This window comes from Cylas formicarius, unplaced genomic scaffold (genome assembly GCF_029955315.1).
Source record: "Cylas formicarius isolate icCylForm1 unplaced genomic scaffold, icCylForm1.1 PGA_scaffold_2__14_contigs__length_35257938, whole genome shotgun sequence".
NCBI classification, from domain to species: Eukaryota; Metazoa; Arthropoda; class Insecta; order Coleoptera; family Brentidae; genus Cylas; species Cylas formicarius.
The window spans coordinates 18,043,450-18,068,917 of record NW_026844319.1 but is presented as its reverse complement, the minus strand read 5'-3'; the positions used below and the strand labels follow the sequence as shown (position 1 = coordinate 18,068,917).

The 25,468-nt window shown below is 34.6% G+C and overlaps 1 protein-coding gene across 1 annotated transcript; it reads right to left on the bottom strand.

Annotated features, from left to right (window-relative positions):
- Positions 1-532: 532 nt before the first annotated feature.
- On the bottom strand, positions 533-25,056 carry LOC132698635 (uncharacterized). Its single transcript, XM_060664828.1, has 21 exons — positions 24,818-25,056; positions 24,087-24,171; positions 23,382-23,590; positions 23,065-23,278; positions 21,231-21,423; positions 20,917-21,165; positions 20,709-20,863; positions 15,108-15,316; positions 13,965-14,049; positions 13,698-13,906; positions 12,583-12,796; positions 11,908-12,123; positions 11,024-11,174; positions 9,059-9,272; positions 5,996-6,080; positions 5,436-5,644; positions 2,891-3,104; positions 2,440-2,632; positions 2,143-2,388; positions 1,819-2,082; positions 533-699 (listed from the first exon to the last, which is right to left on the bottom strand). Exons 1-21 carry the CDS (start codon positions 25,010-25,012, stop codon positions 615-617), a joined length of 3,894 nt encoding a protein of 1,297 aa, XP_060520811.1. The 5' UTR covers positions 25,013-25,056; the 3' UTR covers positions 533-614.
- Positions 25,057-25,468: the final 412 nt, after the last annotated feature.

Below are 25,468 nucleotides of genomic sequence, written 5' to 3'. Positions count from 1 at the left end.
ACTTACAGATTTTCATTTTCCGATTTGGAATATATTTTGTAATCTGTGACGTGGGCAAAAAGTAAAACAATTTGTAAGAAATAATAACACGTAGGTGTTAATTCAATTATTTAAGTAGCCGAAAGTCTCGTGGCGCCATCAAAACCCAGCAACTTAAAGTAAAGTAGACAACTAAATATTATTCACGTAAATTATTATTCTCTTTTTTTTGCTCTTAAAGGTTGTTGTGTGCCGCGGTGATCATATCGGCAAATGCTTGATCTCTGATTCATCCGCATCGAAGTTCACATCCCTCGCTGCCTAAGTTCGATCAGCAAGTAATTATCTACGCAAAATTGGAAAACCGCAATCCATTTATTAACCTCGTTGTCGGTGGAAATTGGTTACAACGTTTACAACGTTACACATACACGTTTCCGATTACCTATCGCGTGTTGCGATCGATATTTCATACGTAATTGTTGTAAAGTTAAGGTGTCAGCTATAGAAACATATAGGAAATCAATAGTTTAGTTTCAAATTTTATTGGATATTTGTGTGTACATATAACACAAGGTCCATTACTACAACATCTATAAAAGTTACTTAATTAAATAAATTGAAACTAATAAATTTTAAACTACGTCCATCTTTCGAAGAAGTAACCATCCTATTAAAACAACGAAAACAAATCGAATCGTTCGGTCCAGAAGGTACAGCCTGAAATGAAAAATATACTTTAATTCGACTGTTCTCATTATGATGCTGGTATATATATATATTTCAAGGACAAAGCTTACAAAATGCCTATACAGGGTGTTAAAAAGTACAGTTAAGATAAAATAGTGGTAGCAAGTCATGTAACAATAAATTCGAAATCGTAATATTTTCCGAGTTGTCAAAATTCATATGTTTAAATTTCATTTTTAACTCAGTGAGCATAATTCTCAACGGAATGAGCTGGTATTTTACACACAGCGCTGATTTAGTAAAGTCATCGTTACAAAATAAACGTGTTTCAGAAACCTGTCGCTAGAGGGCACTTTACCTAGAACATCTTTTTTATTTTGCCTGTATTTTATTTATTTAGACTGATATTGCAAAATAAGACAGGTTGCCTTAAGCAGAATCACAAATCCTGAAAAATTGTTACTCTTGTTTTGAGTTGATAAGTGTTATTCTTTAGTCACAAATGGACTTCTTATTCGAATACCCCGCACTTGTAATTTACAGAAAGGCGATACTGGGTATCGCGATATGCGTTTTTGTTACGGAAAAACAAGTGGAAATGCAGGCTAGCATTATTATCCTCCATGCGACGTGCACTAAATTTTTCAAAACAGTAGGCTACAAATTAAAAAAGTAAAAAAATGGCATAAGTACCATAAATCCATTTAATATTTTGGAAAAAAAAATATTAATAATAATCGGGAATTAAACAGTATATAACACTAATTATAATTCATTTTCTTATACATTTAAAAAAATGAACGACAAATTAAAAAGACATGAAAATGTAATGTATAGCGAAGTTAAAGACAAAAAATCATTTTATCTACGCGATCTACGAACATTTTCGGAAATAAATTTCAATAACGTCAAAAAGGTCTAATGCATTTTAATAAACTTAAAGTTTTTGAAAAGGTCAACTATCGATCGTGGTATCGGCGAAGCGCTTTCGATCTGAAAAAAAAATCCAACAACGAAAAAGCTGATTTTTGAGAAACATGTCCATTTTGCTGGTTGTTCCTAATTTACCAAGTAAAATGAGAATTTAATATTTAAGATGCAAAAATTATTTTTAAAACCCGGAAAAAAATCGTAGCGATTCCGTCATACCTTTTCGTGAAAACACGGGTCTGTGGTTTTATTTCCTTGCTCTCCTTTAATAAGTACCACCTACTATAGTCGCAACACGCTCGATAGTAGTCGTAGATTTCTTCTAAATTCGGGAAACGTACGTAGGCAAACGATTCTTCGTCCGTTTTCGATAGCCGGGAGTTTAGTTCGAGAAACCGTGTGTTTTGGAATTCCCACTCGCCCAGCATGAACGGCCCTAACGCCATGTTGGAAATGTAAATTTTTCGCTGCATTTTTGACAATCTAAATATATCATTAATATTTTAAAAATTCAAAATGTTTATTTTCTTCTCCCATGCATACCGCGGCTTGCGATGAAGCAGTCTCAAAATTAAGTCCACAAACGCAGCCGGCATCATGTGCAAGATCAGGACGCTGACGTAATAGTCGTACCAACACTTGGTGATCCTGTTGCCAGGGAACCAGAGTTTATTTTCAAAGGGAATGTCCCAGTACAACCGTTTGCCCATTTCAGCGAAATGGTTCAGTCTGATGGAGTGAAGTTTGTCCTTGCTTCCATTGATTATCATCAATTCGCGCTTGTTGTCGCTGAAAGAACACTAGCATATTAATAAATTAAGATTCTATTTATTCACTTACGAACTCGTTCCTTTTGCCCACGAAGCGACAATTAGAGACTTAACGGTGACGTCGGCGGTGACGTAATCCGGGATTGAATCCCCGTTGCCGTATCCAACCCTAAGGATCCCTGACCCACCTGCCACTAGCAAACCCACTGGACCGTTGAAGTTTTCAACGTAGCCTTTGACCGGTTCATTTAGAGGAGGTATTACTGGACAGATAAAAAGCTAGTCAATTTGGTTGTAGACGATGTGTTAGACAGTCGCAGAATAACACACATAATAACACTTGACAATTTTTGGAAAAATCGGTGTTAGATATGCTACAGCTGTAGGCTCTAGAGTTGGTAAGTTATTCGTATAAATGAAGAAAAACATATCATGGACTTTTGACTTTAATATTATATATTTTTTATTTCTTTATCAGATCAATGAATGGCGAGATTTTAATTCGTTTCCACAAAACTTACCTATCGAAGGTCGATAAATTACTGTCGGAATTTTTCCCACGCACGTGTCATTAATGACGTGCTCTGCTAGAGATTTTGTAAAAGTATAGGTATTTGGAAAAGGACTGGTATACTTGGTTGTTAAAATCTCTAAAACATTCTCGTCGCATTCTTCGGCAAGACGTATGGCTTCTTTCCAGTCTGTGTGTGGTGGGTACAGTTTTTCTTCGATTATCTAAAACTCGCACAGTTTATGCTTCCTATATAACTTCATGATTTGATGAACAAATCTACAAGTTAAGGTCTTAAAATAAAAAAAAAGTTTTATGATATGATTAAAAATTTGATGGCACTAAGGGTCAATAAATTGTTTTCTGAATTTTCCAATAAATGCAAATTGTCCTCTAATTAAATATAATCAGTAATATTTGAAGAAGTACACTAAAACAGCTTTTGCTACGCTCTACGCAACAAATAGTATATTATGCAACAAGTGCGGTAAACGGCATTTGACTCACGAATTTATTTGACACGAGCGGAACGCAACGGAGCAAGTTTTTAATAAACGAGTGAGTTAAAAAGTTTACCGGACGTGTTGCATACTATACTTTTTTTACGACCGTTAGTTTTTGGGTACATTTTCGCAAAACAACACGAATACATTCACGGTAAAATCCCGGAAATGTTCGAAGTGGCTTGGATTCATGGGAAACGAAACTGACGTGGTGAAGTGACGCTTCCCGTACGCTAGATCGGTGGGTAATCAGGTATTTTACAGACGGGAGTAGAAAAAAATATTTTACATGGTTGTCCAAAGCTAAAAAGGGACCTGTCGTGAAATTTTTAATTATGAATGTTTACATTGTTTTTCTAAATTCCAATTTGTGTCTGTGTGATTTTAAGTTGACGTTTTTATGATGTTCCGTTATTCTGTAATTCCGATAATGCCCGTGTGTTCAAAACAGGGTTAACATGTTTTGAGACCCTTGATTTTTATGTTTGCTCATAAAATCCTTAATTTTGTGAAACCACTATAGGCAATTAGTTTCACTTCATAAATTTTTCTAAACGTAACTGAAGTTTCAGAAATTTCCCTCGCTAACTCGAATATAGTTGCAGGTTTAACATAAGAAATCCAATGTAAATTTTTAGGCGACGAAATATTGACTTAACTCATTTGCCGAGTTTGAATAAATTTTAATAAGTCAATATTCAGTTATTGAATTATTAAAAGCTGGACAATGACATCAAATAAAGTTTGGTTCACAATAAAGACAAGCACATTTGGTTTCACACATTCAAAATAAACTAAGTATGTAGGTATATCATTATGTTATTCTTAGGATCAAACTCATACTCGCCATACAAGCCCTTAAAGCGTTCTTGGAATGAATTTCATTTAAAGGACCGTTTAAGCAACAAGGAATCTTCAAGAAATGACTATAAATTTGACCCTCAAGTCTTTTATTAAAAATAATTGATAATTAAAATAAAAAGACTGCTACAAAACATTGTTAAAATAGATATTATTTAAAATAAACATTATAATTAAAGTAAATGTTCAAACAACCTTTCATTAACAGTTAAACAATATCCTAAGCGATTATAAAAACAATGCTTAGTTGCTCACCATACGGGAATTATGGGCGGGACAACCATCCATGTAGTACCAAATGTTCTGATCTACGCTAACACTTCTTCTAGTGCGGTTTCAATTTTATTTTGTAATAAGTCCAAATAATATGATGTCCGCAAATTCCCACCACAACAATTATTTTTTCAGGATATTGGATATTGGCTTCGAGTATGAACAAAACGGTGTTTATCGTCTTGGCCCCAATACCAACAGTTTTAAACATTTGGTTTGTTTTTGAGTCCGAATGTGCGTTCATCAATAAAGCAAATATTTTTAAAAAAATACCTATCATTATTTGCTTTCCCCCTCATTTCAAAACAAAATGCTACTCTCCTTTCTTCCTCGCCTTTCGAGAGCCCTTGGTACTTTTCGTATTTATATGAAAAATATCGGCGTTTTTTTAATGTGCGCAACTCGCAGTAAAATGTTCAAATCTCTATTGTCTCTTTCTTCTGCTCTATTATCGACATTTTCAACTGAACATTTGCAGTTATTGGTTACGGTACCTCTGGACTCGAATTGCGTAATAATAAGTTTAATTGTTGAAAACAAAGTTACAGTGTTAGCAGGAAAATAAACTGAAAACATTTCAGGCGCTGTTTGCTTTTTAATTAAAGCGTGTTTAATAACATATAACAGTCACAAATTCAAATATTGTTACTGTCACGAATTTTCGTGTTGTCATCGCCCATGCATGGTGTTTGATTTATTACCCAAACTATAAAAAAATTCTAATTTTGTCATCATATTTAACTTCAATAACTGAAGATTAGCTTATTAAAATTTATTCGGCACACGAGTGCATCATACCGGTCCATTCAATAAGTTATATTACAACGTTGCTATAAAATCTACAAATGAGACAATCTGTGTGCCGTTCGGAAAGGCATCACCGGGTATAATATAGTTAATATAGCAAGGAAGAGTGACCTTTTTATCGATTTGGCAAAACGTGGTGGAAACGTGTACCAACACCTTCAGTTGTTTCATTTCAAGGGCCAACGCTGCCACATCCCTCGTGCTTCTGACATTTACAAACATCGCATCCTTTAATCCGTCGTCAAACCTGACGGAGGCAGCCGCGTGGAAAAACACCGAAATTTTTTCCTTTAGCAATTCTCTATCCCTTTCGCTTAGCCCTAGAAAAAGTAAAATCTACATAGCGATGTTTTGAACAGTCTTGGTTAGTTGAGCTATTTCTGTTATGTAGCTACTAGGTAAATTTAATGTAGAAACCGTAAATACCGGCGGCTACGAGATGTTTGGGAATAATCCCATTTCTTTCCAATTTTCGAAACCATTACAAAAAAACATTTGATAACTTTTACCTGAGTAACGACGTCTTGAAGAACTTTTTTACTCTTTGTACCAAAGATTTTTAAAAAATCTTGCTATAGAAATAATCAGGAAAGTATGTCTTGAAATGAAAATGTACTGTGGCTGTGGTGCCATATTTTAATAAATATTTTCAGACTGCAACTCGTACTTACCCAGATTAGGTTTCGTTACATCGCCGCTTAACGGGATTATTTTCTTTGTTACCTTGGGATTGCGTTCAATTAACACTTGGAAAAGCTAAAAATAGTGGCGGAAAATTATCTAGTTTTCTCATGAGGATTTGCGCATTTTTTAATGTCTGTGCATAGCAGATGCACAACATAAAACATTTCGAACACCTCCGGCGCGTAATCAAATTAGGGGCGGTGTGCTTCTGCTTGTAATATGATATTGCAAAAATGATTTAGAATAATGAACAAGTGTTTTCGCAATGGAACGTTGAATTTTCTTGAAAAAAGAAATAACGTTTACAATTACAGAACTTCACCCCTATTGAAAATCTGTCATATTCACTCACTTAAGTGTCATTAAATAAATTTGGACCAATAAAATATAAAATGCAAATCTTTGTATTTTTTCTTAGATCTTTTTCACCTTCGAAGAACACAATCTTTGTTTTACGTCGAATATAGAGCCTTCGACGCTTCTTTGAAGATATTAATTTATTTTTGTAAATATTTATTTAATTAACCCAAATTTAAATTTGAAAATTTCATTGCATTTTCATAAAACGATCAAAAACGCGTCAGTTTTGGCGAATAAAACGGATAGAAATGTGCTGATCGGTTCAAAATCGCGCACTCACTGGTCGTTGCCAAGTAGGCCATGAAAATATTGTTAATAAAGCCACAAAATCAAAATTTTCTTTATGAATATCTATGTGCGGGGTGGTGCGTTTGTTATTCGATGATATCTGAAAACTTGTGAAAAATACAAAAAAACTTAAACGATTAAAATATTTGCTTTTATTTTTGTGGATAAGTAATAACTTTCTTATTTTAAATAGAGCACCGTGTATAATAAGCCACTTCACTGTTTTTGAGATATTTTGATTGATTGATTGATTTTGAGGTTTGCAGATCCAAATACATCCATCGATTTCTTCCTACTGAGACTCTCTATTATAAAATTTTGTTGTTATTATAAAAGCCACAGGGTGGCCAAAAACTGTTATTAATAAGTTGAAATGGTTTTCAAATGGAAACACTATAGCTTTATAATTTTATTATATGTATTTCAAAAAATTCCAGATTTCGAAATTTTAGCAATAAAACCATTTTAATTAATTAAACAATCGAGCGCTTAAGAAATGGCAACTGCTATTTATTATCGTTTGACAATTTTTTATAATTCTGGCTGGCAATGACACACAAGTTTATGAATTTTTTTAATGTTTAAAAATGAAATAAATTTTATCAAAAATATTTTAGGCCTGTCATGAAGAGTTATTATATAATTAAAAATACATATTTTTTTAAATAAAAAATAAGAACCAACTGTCTTTTCAATTTGTTTTATTTACTATTGGCATTTTCGTCATCACTTAGTTTTTCTTTGTTATAAAGTTGGGTAGCATAAACCTATCAAACAGTGACTTCCAAACCCGCAGAAAACCAAAATATTGACGCTCCTGTAGTCTTCCACGGTCTTTTCTTCATTTTTACACTGGAAAAACTTTTTATTTCAAATTTTTTGAAACCTACAACTTACTCTTCTTTTACTGAAAACATGACAAACTTATTATAATGTGCTATTTTCATTTGACAAAATGATGTTTTATTATTATCTATTTAATGATTTTCTAATGATAAAATTAACCCCAAATAGTAACAAGTACCGCTTAAATATCTCTGCCAAATAATAAAATTCAATATTTAAGGGGTTTAGAACAGGCAAAATTCTAAAATACTCACAGCAATTTACCACATTTACTTTTCACGTCATAATTTTGTTATTATAAACGGAATACCCTATTTATTTTTATTGCAATGAATTGCGCATGTCGTATTTAGTAAGGCCTCATAATTTCAAAATTTTGTTTCTATGAATTACCGAGCTACAGCAACACCGTTTTTTCAGTAAAAAGTACCGTAAGTAAATATCTCGAAAACTGACAAAGCTGGAAGGATAAACTTTAATATCTTGAGGTTTTTGTACATGCAGAATTTCAAAATGTTAACTGCAATGTTGTCAGATTTCGCCATGATATTTATAACTCTGGTAACTTTTCACTGATACACTTCTGAAGGTTTTTATGTTCAAAAACTAACAGTGGTAAATATGACAACACTGCTGTTGAATTCTGCATGTTCAAAACCTCTCGGGTATGGAATTTTATTGTGCCAGCTTGGGGAGTTTTAGAGATATTCGGTAAGCTTTCCGGTAAATTTTACTAACCCTGTATAAGAAGGGTTTGCAGTCGGAGAAGTCGATTAATATATCAGACTCGCAAACTTCACTTTTGACATGAAATTCATATTATTGTATATCAAATATGGATAGAATTATTTAATATAATTGGAAAGTTGTTACTTATCCACACCCTTTCTTTTAAAAATATAAATGAATCCAAACAATTTTTGTTTTTTGTTATTTTTGCAGATTCTAAGAGATGGTATATATAATAAATAATGAATAATGAACGGGCCACCCTGTACCTATTCAATGCCATTTCGGTTTTATTCCCACAACAGAACTTAATTGTTAAAATAGCCAATTTGAATATCAATGTTATTGATTTTTATACAAGCGCGCGGTTTTGAAAGTGCCTTAATTGATTCTAATCATGTGGTTGATTTCCTAATGGCCTTGATTGAGGCGCAATGTTAGCGTTTTCTTGGAGTTACAAATAAAAATTGTGAGAGACGATTTCCCGGGCATCGTCAATTAAGAAAAATTTCAAAAATATTTTAAGCTATTTCCTAACTTTGACATTTCACTATATTTTTATAAAAGAAAAATTTTATTGTTGCATTTAATTTATTAGATAACTTTGCAATTTTCTGTTATTATATCAAAAAGCGCATGAGTATATCGTCACATTTTATGCTTGTACCACTTTAATTTAATTTTAATAGATACCTCAAAAAGTGTTAAATAAAAATTACTCGAATAAAGCTTTAAAAAGGATATAAGTTTTGGTACGTTTACTAGGTGGATTTCAAAGAAAAATCACATTAAAAATATTAGATATATTTTTTTATATATGTACTCACTGGGGAACTTATCAATTCTTCAACTCGTTCAAGTAACGGTTTTCCTTTCTTGGACCTTAACAAAAGGTATAGATTTCCTACGTCGGGGCAGGACCTGAGCAATTTTTCGATCAAACACTTCCCCACAAATCCACTTCCACCCGTGATAAACACGTCCTTATTAGCGTAAAACTCGGGTATCGTTGAAACCGCCATTCCGCTATACCGGCCGCAAAAGTTTTAAAAGTTCGAAGGTGATTTCTAGATTGCAACGTTTCTGGTCATTGTGATTGTACAATTTTCTCCAGTTAGGGTCATTGAAAGTGGTCTGCAGCTATTAATTACCGCCGACAAGTCGTAGGCGCAACGAAGTCTGACGTTATATTCTAATATCTCAGAATCGTATTAATGTAAAAATGAACGAACCCAATGATTTTTCACCTTATTATTAGGAAAATTTAGTTTATATTAATTATTAGACATAATCACGCCGCTAGTACCTTAGTTTGGGTTTATTTGTAATGTAAAAACTCCACTTTAAATGTCTTAGAGCGTCGTGGACAGAACTGTCTTTAAATTTGTTTAAATTAGACACCCTGGATGTTGATTCACACTGCTCACAATGAAAAAAATGGGAGAAGTTGCGTACTACGAGTACAGCGAAAACTAACTGTCCATTCGCACGGCATGGCATATTGATTTGGCAGCTGCATACCAAAATGATGATGATCTGGATAGTGGTTCGGAGAAAACTATATCATGTTTTGCAGCGCTCCTTTCGGGAAATACGACATGGTTTCTCAAACTCCTTTTAGAGGTATATGGCGAATGGAAAAAATATGCATTTAAAAATTTGGTTGACACCATACGAGGCTATGATATCTGTTGTTAAAATATTTGGCATATTTTGCCGTGTTGCCACTTCTACTCGAGCCGAGCATCAAGTTCATTTCTAACAAATTCTTTCATTCTCTGTAACATAGGTTGCAGCTATGTTGTTAGGGTTATTATGAAAATAAACATTATTTTTTGGAAGATTTAGGAAAGAATGTCATTAAAATATCAATCGTTATATTCAATTGCAAGCTCTATTTAATTTTGCCCCACATTACATTTACATTACATTACATTTATATATTTTTTGCAAAATGTAAGCACCCTATATGCGGATATGAAACAGCAACCGTAAACAGAATTTCATGTTTTTACCTTAAACGGTTGAAATATTTTTAATTATCTCTATGGTCGATGCTTTTCGCAAAATTTCGAATTCTATTCGAGGTGGGTAGCATCATCAAATACATTTCATATCTCCGTATCAAACATACTGAACTTTATTATTTTTAATGTATTTTGGTTATTCCTGTCATGAGAGTTTGTTTTTATTTACCCAAATATTTGTCAAACAGAGATCATATGTTCCGTAAAAAGTCAATATTAAAAGGATTATTTACCATCCTCCATATATTTCTAATAGAACATTCAGTTTGGGGAACCCATTGCATTTAACGTATCTCTTTACTTATTTGATTAGTTAATATTGCAGAGGAATTAACATTTTAATAAAACTTTATGTATCCGGTCATCATATTAAGGCGTCCAGTGATTAAGTGATAATACCTTCTCATTAAGAATATGGCTTATGCAGAGCCCCACATGAATTCGATGTTCGGTATTAACTGATCGCAATGAAGGAATGAAATAATTAATTAATTGGGTTAATTATTAGATTAATTAATTAATCGACTTAATGATCGGAACAAAATTAATTACCAAAAACGTTAGGACAATATATGTTTTCCTTTATTTTTAATAGCGATTCCAATATTCCTTGGTTAGTTGCGTTGCAACAGATAAAACATTTATTTTATAGAACAGAAGCCAGATGCAAAAAAATATGAACAAATAGTGGAAAGTCCGGTCCAAAATATACATCCTGAAAAAGGAGAAGTAGTATTTAGTATTTAAGTACACACACAAATATACCTCTTGGTTTTGATATAGGTTGCGGGTTTAATGACGCGACTTTCTCTTAGCAAATACCATCTCGCGTTATTACAGCAATCTTTGTAGTATTCGTAAAGTTCTTCCTCGTTTTCAGGGAAGTCCGAGAAAGAGAAACTGTCAAAGTCGCTCGCTAAAACCCGTTTTTCCATTTGAACGAAGTTTTCGTTATCGAATTCCCAACCGTTTAATAGGAAAGGGCTCACGGCCATGACTGCTATATATACCTTTCGTTGCGTCTTAAATAAACTAGAATTCGAAAAAATAATTAATAATACAATGTATTATTGTGTTAAAATATATACCGTGAGGTCTGTTCCAATACGAACTTAATCTCGAATAAGTCGGGTTTTTGTTTTTTGTCAAAAATTACCACTGTGAAAAAGTACAATATCGCATATATTTATCAAAATTTAAAAAAAATTAAAAATGAACATTGCTTAAGATCAAAAACTATGCATACCACTTAATGAAAATTTTTGGTTTTACAACATCTAGTTTTATAGTCTGCTGTGAAAGATGAGCTAATATAATTTGATCTAAATATTTTCAAATATCCAACAAACACAAAAATTAACAAAATACTCACATTGGTTTTCTACCCACCATCAAGAGTAATAAATCGATAATGGTTGCCGGTAGCATATGGAAAAGCAGTACACCAAAATAGTATTCATACCAGCATTTAGTAATTTTGTTTCCAGGAAACCAGAGCTTGGTTTCGAAAGGAACGTCCCAGTAAAGTCTTTTACCCAATTTCCACAAGGTTCCGGCTTTGACCGATCTGGATTTCTGCTTGCTGCCATTGAGGATAAGCAGATCATTTCTCCATTCCCTTAAAATTATTTTTTGAGCTTGTCATGTACCTTGTTTGTATTCGAATACTAACTGTCTGACTGCTTTGTCCCAAGCGGAAACTATTATGGCTTTAACAATCGAGTCAGCACAAACGTAGTCTGCTTCTACTTCAGTATCGCCGTATACAATTCTCAAAATTCCAGCACCGCCCGCTACTAAAAGCCCCACGGGTCCATTGAAATTGTCTACGTATCCTCTATAAGGTTCTTTCAATGGCGGTAATACTAAAAATTTGAAAGAATTAATTTTTGGGCAAATATCAAAACTGATGCGGTCTCGGCCACTAAATATCGATTGAAACTCAAAAGTTATTATAATTGTTTTTTTAAAAAAAGTTGTTCATACGTTTTATATGTGGATGAACGCGTTTGAACATATTAAGCTCTAATTCTGAATCACGTTAAAAAGAAGTCGGGAGACAGTGAATATATACCAACCACCATTGCAACAGTCGTAATGCTTCGTGCAACAAATGTACAGGGTGTTTCGCAGTGTTACTTTCGATGACACAAACAAATTTTTTATAGCCCCCTTGCGGAACAAGGCAAAATTAAAAAAATAACATTTTGCCTTTCAACTTCTTAAAAAGGGGGAGGCACTTTCTTTTCGTTCCACTTTTTTCAAATCAAACTGCTGATCAAAGAGGCGTGCTGGTCTAAATGGTACTTTAATAGTTAACCTACCTATTGAAGGGCGAAAAATAACAGTCGGCACTTTTCCTACGCAGAGATCGTTGATGACGTGTTCAGCTAGTAATTTAGTAAAGGTGTAAGTATTCGGAAATTGATTGGTATATTTGGGGGACAAAATCTCCAATAGTCTTTCGTCGCACTCTTCTGCCAATGTAATCGCTTCTCTCCAGTTTCCGTGAGACGGGTAAAGCTTTTCGTAACTTGTCTGAAATTTCCGTGTTAGTATTAGTTGATATATAAGTGCCCACTCCAACAAAACACTTTGTTTGAGGATTAAATTAAACTTTTTTTCCAGATTAGTGTATCTATGTGAATTTACTGCCAATTTAGCTGCGTAAGTTCGCCAACTTGATTTAGGTTACAAAGTTCAAGTTAACATAAAAATTTAGAATTAGAGAACTGTTGGAATTTTATATGAATGTATGGTTTTTTTAGAACCGCAAATAAAGTAATTAAATTTATAAATAGTTATTTTCAACAATTAAATTCATTAATTCAAATTTAAATTATTTCAAATTTTCTTTTGAAGCTTCAGCAACAACCGCTGAGAGTTTACGAATTTCCAAGGTTACAGAATTATTTGGTCAAAATGTCCACAGATCATAGTAAATTTTCTAGCAAAAACGAGCTAAATGTGAGTAGGTTGCTATTTAGAAAGAAAATAGAGTCGGTTATGAAAAGTGTGGTGTTTGAATTTGGGGGAGCGATAAAAAGCCGTTACCTGCCTGAGAGATATCGATTTTATGATATTTACGTGCTCTATATCATTAAACAGGTATATGGAAGAAACTGAGCCTCAGCAATACCTCAACAACAAGTGACTAATCCATTTGTTTAATTCTATATTAAACTAACTGGACTAGGTATTCATTCTAAGCTTGTTATTGATGTGGCTGCGGTATATTAAATAGTATTTAAAGTCTAATTTGCGAAATGATATGTCTGTCTAACTTTCTTACTAGCCAGGATATAAAGCTAAACCCATCTATCGGGTAACCCAGACTGTGTTGACCATGTTTATTGGCCATGGTTAATTGCTATTTGTGTACTCCGTAATAGGTTTACCAAATTATTACCGACTCACGATTTAAATAAGTCTAATATACCTTTTTGTCAACGTTACAATATGTTGTCGACACATGAACCAAAGCTTCCAAGTTCGTTATTTCAAGAGAGAGTTGGGCGATTTCTCTCGCGCTTCTCACGTTTACTAAAATCGCGTCCCTTAAATCATCGTCGAATCTTACGGAAGCTGCAGCATGAAATATTACCGACACGCGTCCCTTGAGCATGTTCCAATCCTCCGTACTTAAACCTACAACCCCACGTGAACAAAACACCGACTTTCAATTCGACAAAGCAATTAATCTCACCCAATCGTATGCATTTCACATCTCCAGCAACGGGTATTAGTTTTTTAAAAATATCTGGATTTTGTTCTTTTAGTACTTCGAATAACTAAAACGTACAAAGAGACAGCTTGAGTTTCAAGTAGTTGACAGCGGCAATATTTGTTTATACAATATGATGCAGAGGTTTGAAATAATAACTTAAAAAATTGTTTCAATTACATCCAAATGAAGTCATAACAGTGCACCTTTTAATGACTCGCCCTACGTCGTGTTCCCTGTTGTGCATCGCAATTATTAATTTGCACTTTTGACTAACGGAAATTTTCAGTTCCTGTATGGTGGGGGTTTTATTTTTATAACTTCTTGGATAGCTGTGGAAGCATCGATGGAATGCGCTCCTCAACATGTATTTTCCCGTCTTGGTCATGTTTTTTGACATACACGTTCCCTAGACTTGTCTTTATCTCTCATTTTTATAGGGCAACTTTAAGTGTAAGGTATACGCTAACAAACGCAGTATCATACAGGAACTGAAAGTTGGCATGACACATGACAGATAGATTTTCTTGCAATGCGGTACTACTCGTCTAGCCAATAGTAAGATTGTCATTTTTTAATGTTTTCTTTGTGGAATTTGAATATCAGTTCAGTGTCGCTATTATTTATGGTAGCACATTGCTACCTGAATTATTGAAAGTCCTTCATCATTGTAAAAATCATTTGGTTACTATTAACAAATGGCAAGTTTTAGGTTGCGTATAGTGCGGTATGTATTGCACAACGTACCCTATCTCTGGTAGCGCTCACGCTCCACAGATTTATCTGCAAGCGATATTTTTTTTGATTGACTACCTTAAGTGCAAAGTGTACAGTACAGTACATACCGCACAATACAGGAATTGGAAGTTGGTATTCGTCAAGAAATCGCGAGAGTATCGGACAAAATTATTGAAGAGTGATGTACCACTTTTAAAAGTTGTCGAAAATTTTGCGATCACAGCCATTGTTTTCCGATATTAAAAAGGGCGCTAAAACTAAATTATCTTCAAAATAAGAAGAATAGTGCTTCCTTTTCAGTGACTTATTTCAGGAATTAAATTGCTTTCGTCGTAAACAATAAAGCGAATTGAATTGCTAATAGTAGTGAGCTTCTTGAGGACTTACCGGGGAACTAAGTAAATTATCTAATCTCTTCTTCAAGGACATTCCCTTTTTGGACCTTATTAGAACGTAAATGTGTCCAATGTTGGGGCAAGATCTCAACAGTTTCTCTATGAGACATTTGCCTATAAACCCTGTACCACCGGTTAAAAACACGTCCCTGTTTTCGTAATATTCTGGGATTGTCGGTAAAGTAGACATAGCTTTGGGATCTTCAAAAAACCAATGCCTCGTGCATACTGAGCGGTTGTATTTTGCATTTCGATAATTTATGGTAATTGGCCTCCATTGTGTCTGGCCATTTTCATTGTCGAAAACGTCATTTGCCAGAATACAATAATCCAAGTCTGAGCACCCCATTGTCTTTTTGAATGGTTTTAATAATGATTAGCATTAGCCGGCATTCTCTGAGTCATTGCAGCAAATATACTTGCTTCTATATCACGCAGAGAAGAGAAGAGCAGAGCATAAAAAAAATATTTAATAAAAATGGATGTCTATTCTCCGTGGCCTTTTGTGATAGTGAAAGTCATTTTACTTGTAAGCTATATTAAAACATTACGATTCCGATCCGGATTAATTTTTTCGTTTCTTTTTTTTTTTAAGTTATGAAAAATACAATTCATAATTGGCTAGAAACTAATTAAATAGATATTTTTTTCTATTTTCAGCAAAATGTAACATGTGTTGAAAATATGCTTCACATAATAGTTGCATTACATTGACTAGTGGGTAATCCCAGTGTGTACAAAAACGCCTGTCGCAGGCAGCTTACCAAAATTTTTAGTTTAACAGTATATAAGAGTTTAAAAACGCTGTTAGCTTTACTGACAAAGAGGTACTCTCGAAATGTTTTCATTGAAAACCACAAATTTCGATTGCAAAAAGTTATAGCCATTTTTAAAATTTTTAAAATTTGGAAATGATGAAAAGTAACATTTCAAAAAATAAACTTTATATTATAGTTACATTAGACTGATTGATTGATAAGTGACCAAATAAGCGTGAATCCAATTTATTTATTTATTTTTTTGTTGAAAATTCTTTCTTTTAGAAATGGGTGTCCAATTTGATTCTTTCTATATATGATAAAAGAAAGATAATATATGAAAGAAGAACATTATGTAAAAAAAAATGAAAAATTTAATGAATCTTTGTCGCCCATAATTTCCTCACTATTAATCATACAATATATAAGGAATCGAGTTGGCCAGTCGCGACCGTGGTGCATCCGCCAGGTCGATTACTTCAATTCGCAATGGAATCAAAACGTTTGAGCATTATTACTATTAGTGGTTGTCGGAAATTGAAGGAATTTTGTGTGTTAGTTTTGAAATCCGCATCTAAAAATGGTAATATAATATATATATATATATATATATATATATATATATATATATATATATATATATATATATATATATATATATATATATATATATATATCCCGTGTGGGGTTAACTAGTTCCCCCATCGGGCGCCTCCCCAGGTGGCGGATCGGGGAATGCCTCCCAGATATGGGTGGTACCGGGGAAATGAAATACCCGGTTCGGACCAAAAACTAGTGAAGCGTCTGTTCTTCAGGTAAGAAGCGGCTTCAAACGACGTCTGACTCTATGTTAGGGGCGGTCGAGAACCAGAAGGAAAACTACAAACCCTTCAGAAGGCAACGGGAAACCACTGAAGTATTTTCCCAAGAAAACTACATGGAAGAAGTTGAAAGTGAACGGCCCTCAGTCTCCGGCAAAAAGAGGGTGCTAAGAATCCCCGGAGTCAAAAATAAATTTAACATAGGATCATGGAATGTGCAAAGCCTGTTCGAGGCTGGAAAACTCGCAAAAACCATCAAAGAAATGCGAAGACTAAACCTAGCACTGTTAGGAATATGCGAAACAAGGTGGCCTTCCTCTGGACGTTGCATTACTGACGACGCAGTATTTTACCATTCTGGCAACGAGGATCAATATCACAGACACGGAGTTGGCATTATCGTGGATAAACACCTAAGCAAGGGTGTAACAGATTTTATACCATACAACGATAGAACAATGCTACTAAAAATTGAAGCAAAACCAATAAATATCGATATAATTCAAGTATATGCCCCCACCCTAGACAAATCCGAAGAAGAAATTGAATCCTTCTATGAGGACATCAAACAGCTCCTAAAGTACACGAAGCCGCATGATCTGAACATTATCCAAGGAGATTTTAATGCCAAAGTGGGCAAAGGAGAAGTGATCGGGGGAGTGGTTGGTCCTTGGGGTCTGGGAGAAATTAACATTAGAGGAGACAGACTAATACAATTCTGTCAAGAAGAACATTTTAAAATCATGAATACTTGGTTCTCCCTACCTCCGAGAAGATTGTATACCTGGAGGGCACCGCAGGATAGACCTGGAAATATTGTACGGAATCAAATCGATTTTGTCCTCGTTAACAAGAGGTTCAGCACAACCGTCTCAAGAGCGCAGACATACCCGGGCGCCGACGTGCCATCCGATCATTGTCTTCTAACGATAAGCATAAAGCTAAAACTAGCTTTGTGCAAGGTTAACAAAGGTCATATAAGAGAATTAGACACCTCGAAATTACAGCAGGAGGAGATAAAGTCTGATCTTAGGAACAAACTAAACCAAAAATTGAAACAAATAAAAGACCAAACAGATCAACAACCACTGGAAGTATGGGAAACAGTTGAAACTACCATAAAGAACGTCACAATTGAATGTCTGGGATATGAAAAAAAGACGCAGCAAAAAGAAATGGATGACTGACGAGATCCTACAACTAATGGACAAACGCAGACAGCACAAGAACACTAATCATGATGAATACAAGAGACTAAACTCACTAATAAGATCCGATATTAGAAAGGCTAAAAGGAAATGGCTGGAGGGGGAGTGTAAGGAAATTGAATACTTGCAACAAATACACAATACGCGAGAAGAACACAAAAAGATGAAAGAAGCATCTGGAATGTATAAAAAACGACCTCCAGGAATATATACCGATGACACAAACAAATTTGCCGATGATTCTCGTGAAGGCCTAAAAGACAACCAGTTAAGCGAATCATTATCAGGGCCACCTATATTGAGGGAAGAAATAAAGAAAGTGGTTATGGAAGTAAAAGATCATAAGGCTACAGGACCAGATGGTATACCAGGGGAGGTTTTGAAACTGATAGATGACGACAATATCGACGTCTTGCTCAAAATATTCAATTATATCTACAATACAGGACACTTTCCCCGAAGCTGGTTAAGATCAACTTTAATACCCCTACCCAAGAAAAGCAACGCCCGAAAGTGCAAAGATCATAGACTCATAAGTCTGATGAACCACTCCTTAAAAATTTTCCTCAAAATAATACACAGGAGAATACAGCACAGATGCGAGAAAATTATCGGCCCTAGCCAGTTTGGATTCAAATCAATTATGGGAACACGTGAGGCGCTTTTCGGACTCCAAGTCTTAATACAAAACTGTCTAGATGTTAATAAGGACATATTTCTATGTTTCGTCGACTATGAAAAAGCTTTCGATCGTGTACAGCATTCAAAACTCATGCAGATTTTGAGAAAAACCGACGTCGACGACAAGGACATAAGGTGTATCGAGAGATTGTACTGGGGTCAAACAGCTAATATTACCATACAAAACATTATTACTGAAGATATTGATATCCGGAGAGGAGTTAGACAGGGATGCGTCCTGTCTCCATTGCTTTTTAATTTATACTCCGAAGCGATATTCAACGAAGCTTTTGAAGAACAAGAGTTGGGAGTGAAAGTAAACGGAATACCAATTTCGAATATCCGATATGCGGATGACACTGTCCTCATTGCCAATGATGTTGAGGAACTACAGAGAATGTGTACTAGGTTATGTGGCAGCAGCAACGAATACGGGATAAACATTAACGCCGACAAAACCAAATTTATGATAATCAGTAGGAAAAAACCAATGTATACAGATGCCACAATTCAGATAGAAAACCGAAATATAGAACGAGTAACACAGTTCAAATACTTAGGATGTTGGCTGCATGCAGGATGGAACTCGGAAAAAGAGATTAGGTGCAGAACAGAGATGGCACGTGCGGCATTCATGAGATATGAAAAAATCCTTAGAAATCGAGACCTGCACCTGTCTCTTCGAGTCCGATATGCAGAATGCTATGTTTGGTCGGTACTTTTGTACGGAGTGGAGGCATGGACTGTGAATGCAAAAATGATCAACAGAGTGGAAGCCTTCGAAATGTGGACCTACCGACGTCTTCTGAGAGTCCCGTGGACGGACAGAGTAACTAACGACGAAGTACTAAGAAGAGTTCATAAGAACAGAGAACTACTTACAGCCGTAAAACGCAGGAAAACGGCCTACCTCGGACACATTTTTAGACATGATAGGTATCAGCTGTTACAACTCATATTAGAGGGTAAAATAGATGGCAAGAGAGGAATAGGAAGGAAACAGATGTCAAGGGCAAGGAACATTAGACAATGGACAGGTCTAAAAACAATTGGGGAACTTGTCAACGCGGCAAGAGATAGAGACCAATTTCAGCGTGTGGTCGCCAACATCCATTAAGTGGATAGGCAGCGTGATGATGATGATATATATATATATATATATATATATATATATATATATATATATATATATATATATATATATATATATATATATATATATATAGGGAAACAAAATCTGATTTGAAATTTAGAATAAAAATATAATTATATATAGATATTTATTCCTAGCTATGAATTAATTGTATATATTTAATGTCATTATTTTTTTCTTATTATAATTTAATATGATTATAACCACCTAAATAAACAAAAAAAAACCAAAACTTTTGGGAGTCCACCCCTAATGTTCTGTCCTTGAATACCTACTGGAGATTTATTGCCTTCGGCAGGTAACTTCCATAATTGCGAGCAAAAGCCAGCACGATGAAGATTGATACAGACTATAATTGCACAACTGCTCTAACTGGGGTAAACTAACTCCGCACTAAAATAAAACAAATACGCAGGCTTTGATGTCAGTAATTTATCCTTAGAAGCAACATATTATGACAATCTACAACTTAGTCCAGTACGAAACTATGGCGCCTCGAGCTAATCCCAGCATGTTTTTTTCCAAAATCCACCACACTAGAAGCATTAACAGTCCTATGCGTACGAGGACATCCAAGACATACATTCTGAGAAGAAATAAATATCAAAATTACATAATGTTCTGGTTCTTCTGAAATAGCTATTTTGATAAATGAATTGGCTTAGATTAATTTGCTAGATAATGTCCAAACAATTTTTCAAACTTACAGTTTTACCAGGATTTTGAACTTATACAAATGCAGCAAAATTAAATATATGATAAGTGCAATCGCCTAAGCATTTTTAGTGAAGATAAAGTAATAAAACAAAGAAATGTACGGGTTTGAAATAATCACAAAATCGTGTGCTTCTACCATTATTTACCTCTTTGTGTTGATGTACGTTTTCGGTTTGATATCTCGACTTTCTTTCAGTAAATACCATCTACAGAAATCGCAAGATTTTTTATAATAATCATAAACTTCCTCGGCACCCTTGGGAAGGCAAATAGTAAAGGCTTCTTCGTCGACGTCTAGAATTTTTTTATTAAGCGCCATCGAATTCGTGTTGACGAATTCCCATTCGTTCAGCATGAAATGCGAAACGGCCATGTTTGCGATGTAAATCTTACGTTGGATCTTGAATAATCTAAATAAAACATTTTGCAACTTAAATGGGTTCAATTTGCTAATCCCACTTACATAGGTTTATGTCCTATTATCTTTAACAATGTATCTATTAACATGGCCGGAAGCAAATGAAACAGCAGAACATTAAAATAATACTCGTACCAGCATTTCGTCATTTTGTTTCTGGGAAACCAAAGTTTGGTCTCGAACGGAACATCCCAATATAATTGTTTGCCCATGTCCACTATTTCACCCAGCTCTACCGGCATCAAATTATATTTGCTTCCGTTGTAGATAGAGACTGTTAGGGTGTTTTTTTTTCTAAAATGCATTTGCTAAATTAGCATTAACATTAACAGTCAAATAGCTTTGACGGCGAAACCTACTGTAGAACATGTTTTTCCCACGTGGCAGCTACCATCAACTTCACGGTGTTGTCGACGGAAACATAATCCGTATTAACCGATCTGTCGCCGTATACAATTCTCAATATGCCCTTACCCCCAGCAACCAAAAGACCACACGGTCCGTTAAACGAATCTATCCAACCTCGGACAGGTTCGGATACAGCAGATATCACTGGGGGGAAGTAAACAAAAAGCATGTGATAATAAGAAGTTAAAATCAGTTCAGAAAATTATTCCCTAATAATAGATTTATTTACGTCAAGAATAATTAGCATGCATAAGTGAAAATTATTAAGATATTCTAAAAAGAATAACATAATAATAATTATATAGGTATTTCTTATTGACGAGTGTCGAAAATAAACTTTTACGTGCTATCTATTCTATGAATATCAGCAGTGTTTAAAGGCGGACTATACACCACATAGTTAAAACAAGTTAGAACCAAGAATTCTGCCAGTCTTATTTTTAGGCGAATAGAAAGTGGGTGGCAAAGTGGCAATTCGTATTTACTTGTCTGATGTACATCCTTGTTTACGTGCCGTTTAAATCTTATATATATTTTTTCTTCTCCCTTCTGTAAAATACCTAATTATACACCGAACTAGCGTGCGGGAAGCGTCATTTTACCACGTGAGTTTTTTATCCCACAGATCCGAGCCACTTCAAACATTTCCGGGTTATAATCGCACGAGTTTGGGAGCAATCGGATGTTTTTGGAGATTTTACCGTTCATGTCAGTGAAAGAATTCGTGTTGTTTTGCAAAAATGCACTAAAAAGCTACCAGTCTTAGAAAAAGTATAGTATGCAACACGTTTCGCAAACTTATTAAGTCACACGTTTATTAAGCATTCACTCCGCTCGTGCCAAATAAAATCGTGACTCAAATGACGTTTACCGCACTTGTTGCTTAATATACTATACTGACATGAACGTCAGAATTGACAAACGTCAAAATTCAAGTCGTACTGTAATCCCGGAAATGTCCGAAATGAGAAACAAAACTGACGTGGTTAAATGACACTTTCCGAAGCTGGATCGGTGTATAATTAGGTATTTAACAGAAGGTAGTAGAAAAACACTTTTATGTACTAAAATTGTGGATATTTTTAATATCTGTATTTTATTCCGTAGTGGCCTAGAAATAATTTTATTTTCACCTTAAATGATTTTCATTGTCGGTACTGCCCTTGTCAAACAAAGGTCTTTTTGATATACATTGACCCTAAGCAGTGTTTAGGACAAATTGTGAGAGTACATTTATATTAAAAAACAGAGGGCCTAAATTTGATCTCTGAGGAACACTGTGGAGCCCACTTTGGACTTAGTCTTAGTTAGTATAAATTCAACAGCTGTTTCAGAAAACCCGAAAAGGTAAAGAAAAGTTAACAACAATTTATCGAAAATGTTAGAGCACTAAACAGCACTCAAAAAGTAATGTGGAACAAAATAGTTGTGCAGCTAGAATACGACTGAAATGTCATTAACATCTAATGTAATCTCTAGATTCATAATTTTTTCAAACTACTTCAAATACTAATCGACCTGTAGTAAGCGAATTTTTTCTTAGCAGAGGAGTCACTTCGTAAATCTTGTATGCATCTTGAAGTTTATTTTGCAATATAAAAGAGTTAACAACATTTGTTTTAAAAAGTCTTTCCCTATTCAACAATTTTTTTTTTAACTTTAGCTGATTTAATGTTGCAGCGAAAGTGCTGTTACTTTATAGAATTGATACTTTCCACTACCATGACCAAAATTTTAATAATTTTGAATGGGTGATTAGTTACGAAAAGTCTACGTGTAACTCACCTACTGATGGTCTAAATATTACCGTCGGTACTTTCTCCGCGAGGACATCGTTAATAACATGCTCAGCCAATAGTTTGGCAAAGGTGTATGTGTTCGGAAAGGGATCTATATATTTTGGCGTTAATGTTTCTAACGTTTTTTCGTCGCATTTTTCGACCAGCGTTAGCAGTTCCTTCCAGTGACCACACGAAGGGTATAAGACTTCTTCCACAACCTAAAATGCATTAGCAAAAGTTAATAACCATGTCATTTTTCGTTTTAAATCCGAAATAAAATGTATCGGAACGAACCCAAATATTTACTTCTTTGGAACATACCTTTTTATCTATGTTGCAGTACGTGGTCGAGACGTGTTGGAACACTACGAGATTTTTGACTTCCAGAGCAATCTTAGAGATCTCGAGGGCGCTTTTTACGTTGATCAAGGTGGCCTCTTTCAAGGAGTCGTCGAATCGTACTGAGGCGGCAGCGTGAAAAATCAGCGAGACCTGATCTATGATCAGTTGTTTATCTGTTTCAGAGAGCCCTAGAAAGGAATGCGAGAATAAGGTAATTAAAAATGAAGTCTAAAGTTATTCTTTGGGATTCTTTGGAATTGTCAGATTTTACTTATTGCCACCAAATATATCATTTTTCTTTTTTTCTGACCGTCTTTAATAAACGCGGAATATAAACAATCCAAAACTTGTGCTGATACCTAATCGGCAATTACTAGCAATGGCTGAACATGTTCAATAGGAGAGTGTTGGCATTTATTAATATTTATTTATAAAATAATTAAAACTAAAACGTCCCGGTCCCTTTATAAAAAACTCAGTTTTCCTACTGAAATCCGTCAAGTACATTAACGTTTAACCGATTTGCTTAAAATTCCAGTGTATAATTGGATTCTTACATTTAGGAATTAAAATTAAAGCACAGAAGCTCCCTTTACCTTAATATCTTTCAGTCGTGATGATTATAATATTATGTGTTATCATGAACTGGTCCTTATGCTTGGTAGAAATAAAAAGAAGTCTTACCTAAATCCAATTGTCTAGCGTCACCATTTAGAGGCACCAGTTTCTTAATGGCATCTGGATTTTGTTGCTTTATTATATCGAATAGCTGGAAAATGCAACTAACTTATATCGGTGCTAAATTAAAGCAGTTAATCGTAAACGGTGGAAAACAAATATCGTTATTGAAATTTCTGAAAAACTGTTTATATTTATAAACTGTTGTCGATCCATCTTCAAAATTGTTTTGTTTTGCTTTACAACATTATTTTAAATTACCTAATCAATGCTACAATCTCATTTTAAATAAATTCAATTTAATTACTGAAAAGAAAATTGCATGTACTATTGTTGGTATTTATAGCAAAAGATGCATTTTTTGGCGTATGAAACAAAAATTTGGCAAAAATGTAGCGTTTATTCCTTTGACGGACGTTATTGAAATTGGGGGTGGGAGGTCAGGTTTGTCATACGATTTTTTTCATATGGAGATAAAAGCTGCATCGAAAGCTAAAACTGTATTTAAGGTGCTATGGCAGAAAATGCAGTGACCGAAATATGCAGATTCACAGCCGCATGTAACCTGCGGTTCCATCCATCAACTGTATAAAAAAAATTTTTAATATTCTTTTGAGTTATTGCTTGGTTAAGAAAAGAATCATAACGATCAGAAACTCAAAAGGTTGCGGCTTATAACTTTAACACAACAGTTTTTTTTCGTTTATGTACAAGATGTGGGACACGCTTAGACTTACAGGGGTGTTCGTGATCTGACTCACGCGTTCGTGCAGGGTCTTCCCCTTTTTAGGTCTGACGAGGATATAGATGTTGCCAATCTCCGGGCAAGACCTCAGCAACTTCTCTATAAGCACTTTCCCTAAGAATCCACTCGCTCCAGTGACGAAAACGTGTCGGTTTTTGTAGAACTCAGGAATGGTGCAAACTGCCATTTTTATCCCTAACGAGTGGATACGCTAAGCGTGAAACAAACAGTTTATTGTTTCTGAGGTTTTTAATGGTAAGTATAACTTCTCTGACCTTTGCCGTCGACCAAGTATTTTGAAATGGAAATTTTCATATTTTTGATTTGCGTTTGTTATGCGTTAATTTGCTTTTTATCGGGTCGAGTTGGTGCGTTATAATTTTCCGAGGCGTACTAGGAAATAATAAATAAAAAGGTTATGTAAAAGGTGTCGGGTTCAAAAGTGCGTTCCTCCGGAATTCTCCTGGTTTGTGGGATTTTGATCTTCTACTATTTCGCAAAAATAAATAATACGAACCTATTAGGCACGAATATTTTTGCTCTCTGGTTTTATATTTTACGAATTCTAAAATAGATAAAAAAAAATAAAGCTATTACTAAAAACGTGTACCAAATATCACTGTAATATCGTTAGCAAATGAAT

Coding starts and splice junctions, on each gene's coding strand:
- LOC132698635 (XM_060664828.1), bottom strand. CDS start 25,012: ATGGCAGTTTGCACCATTCCTGAGTTCTACAAAAACCGACACGTTTTC. Junction 20,864..20,916: donor ATAATAGGACATAAACCTAT/GTAAGTGGGATT, acceptor TGTTTTATTTAG/ATTATTCAAGATCCAACGTA. Junction 2,389..2,439: donor TGGGCAAAAGGAACGAGTTC/GTAAGTGAATAA, acceptor GTGTTCTTTCAG/CGACAACAAGCGCGAATTGA.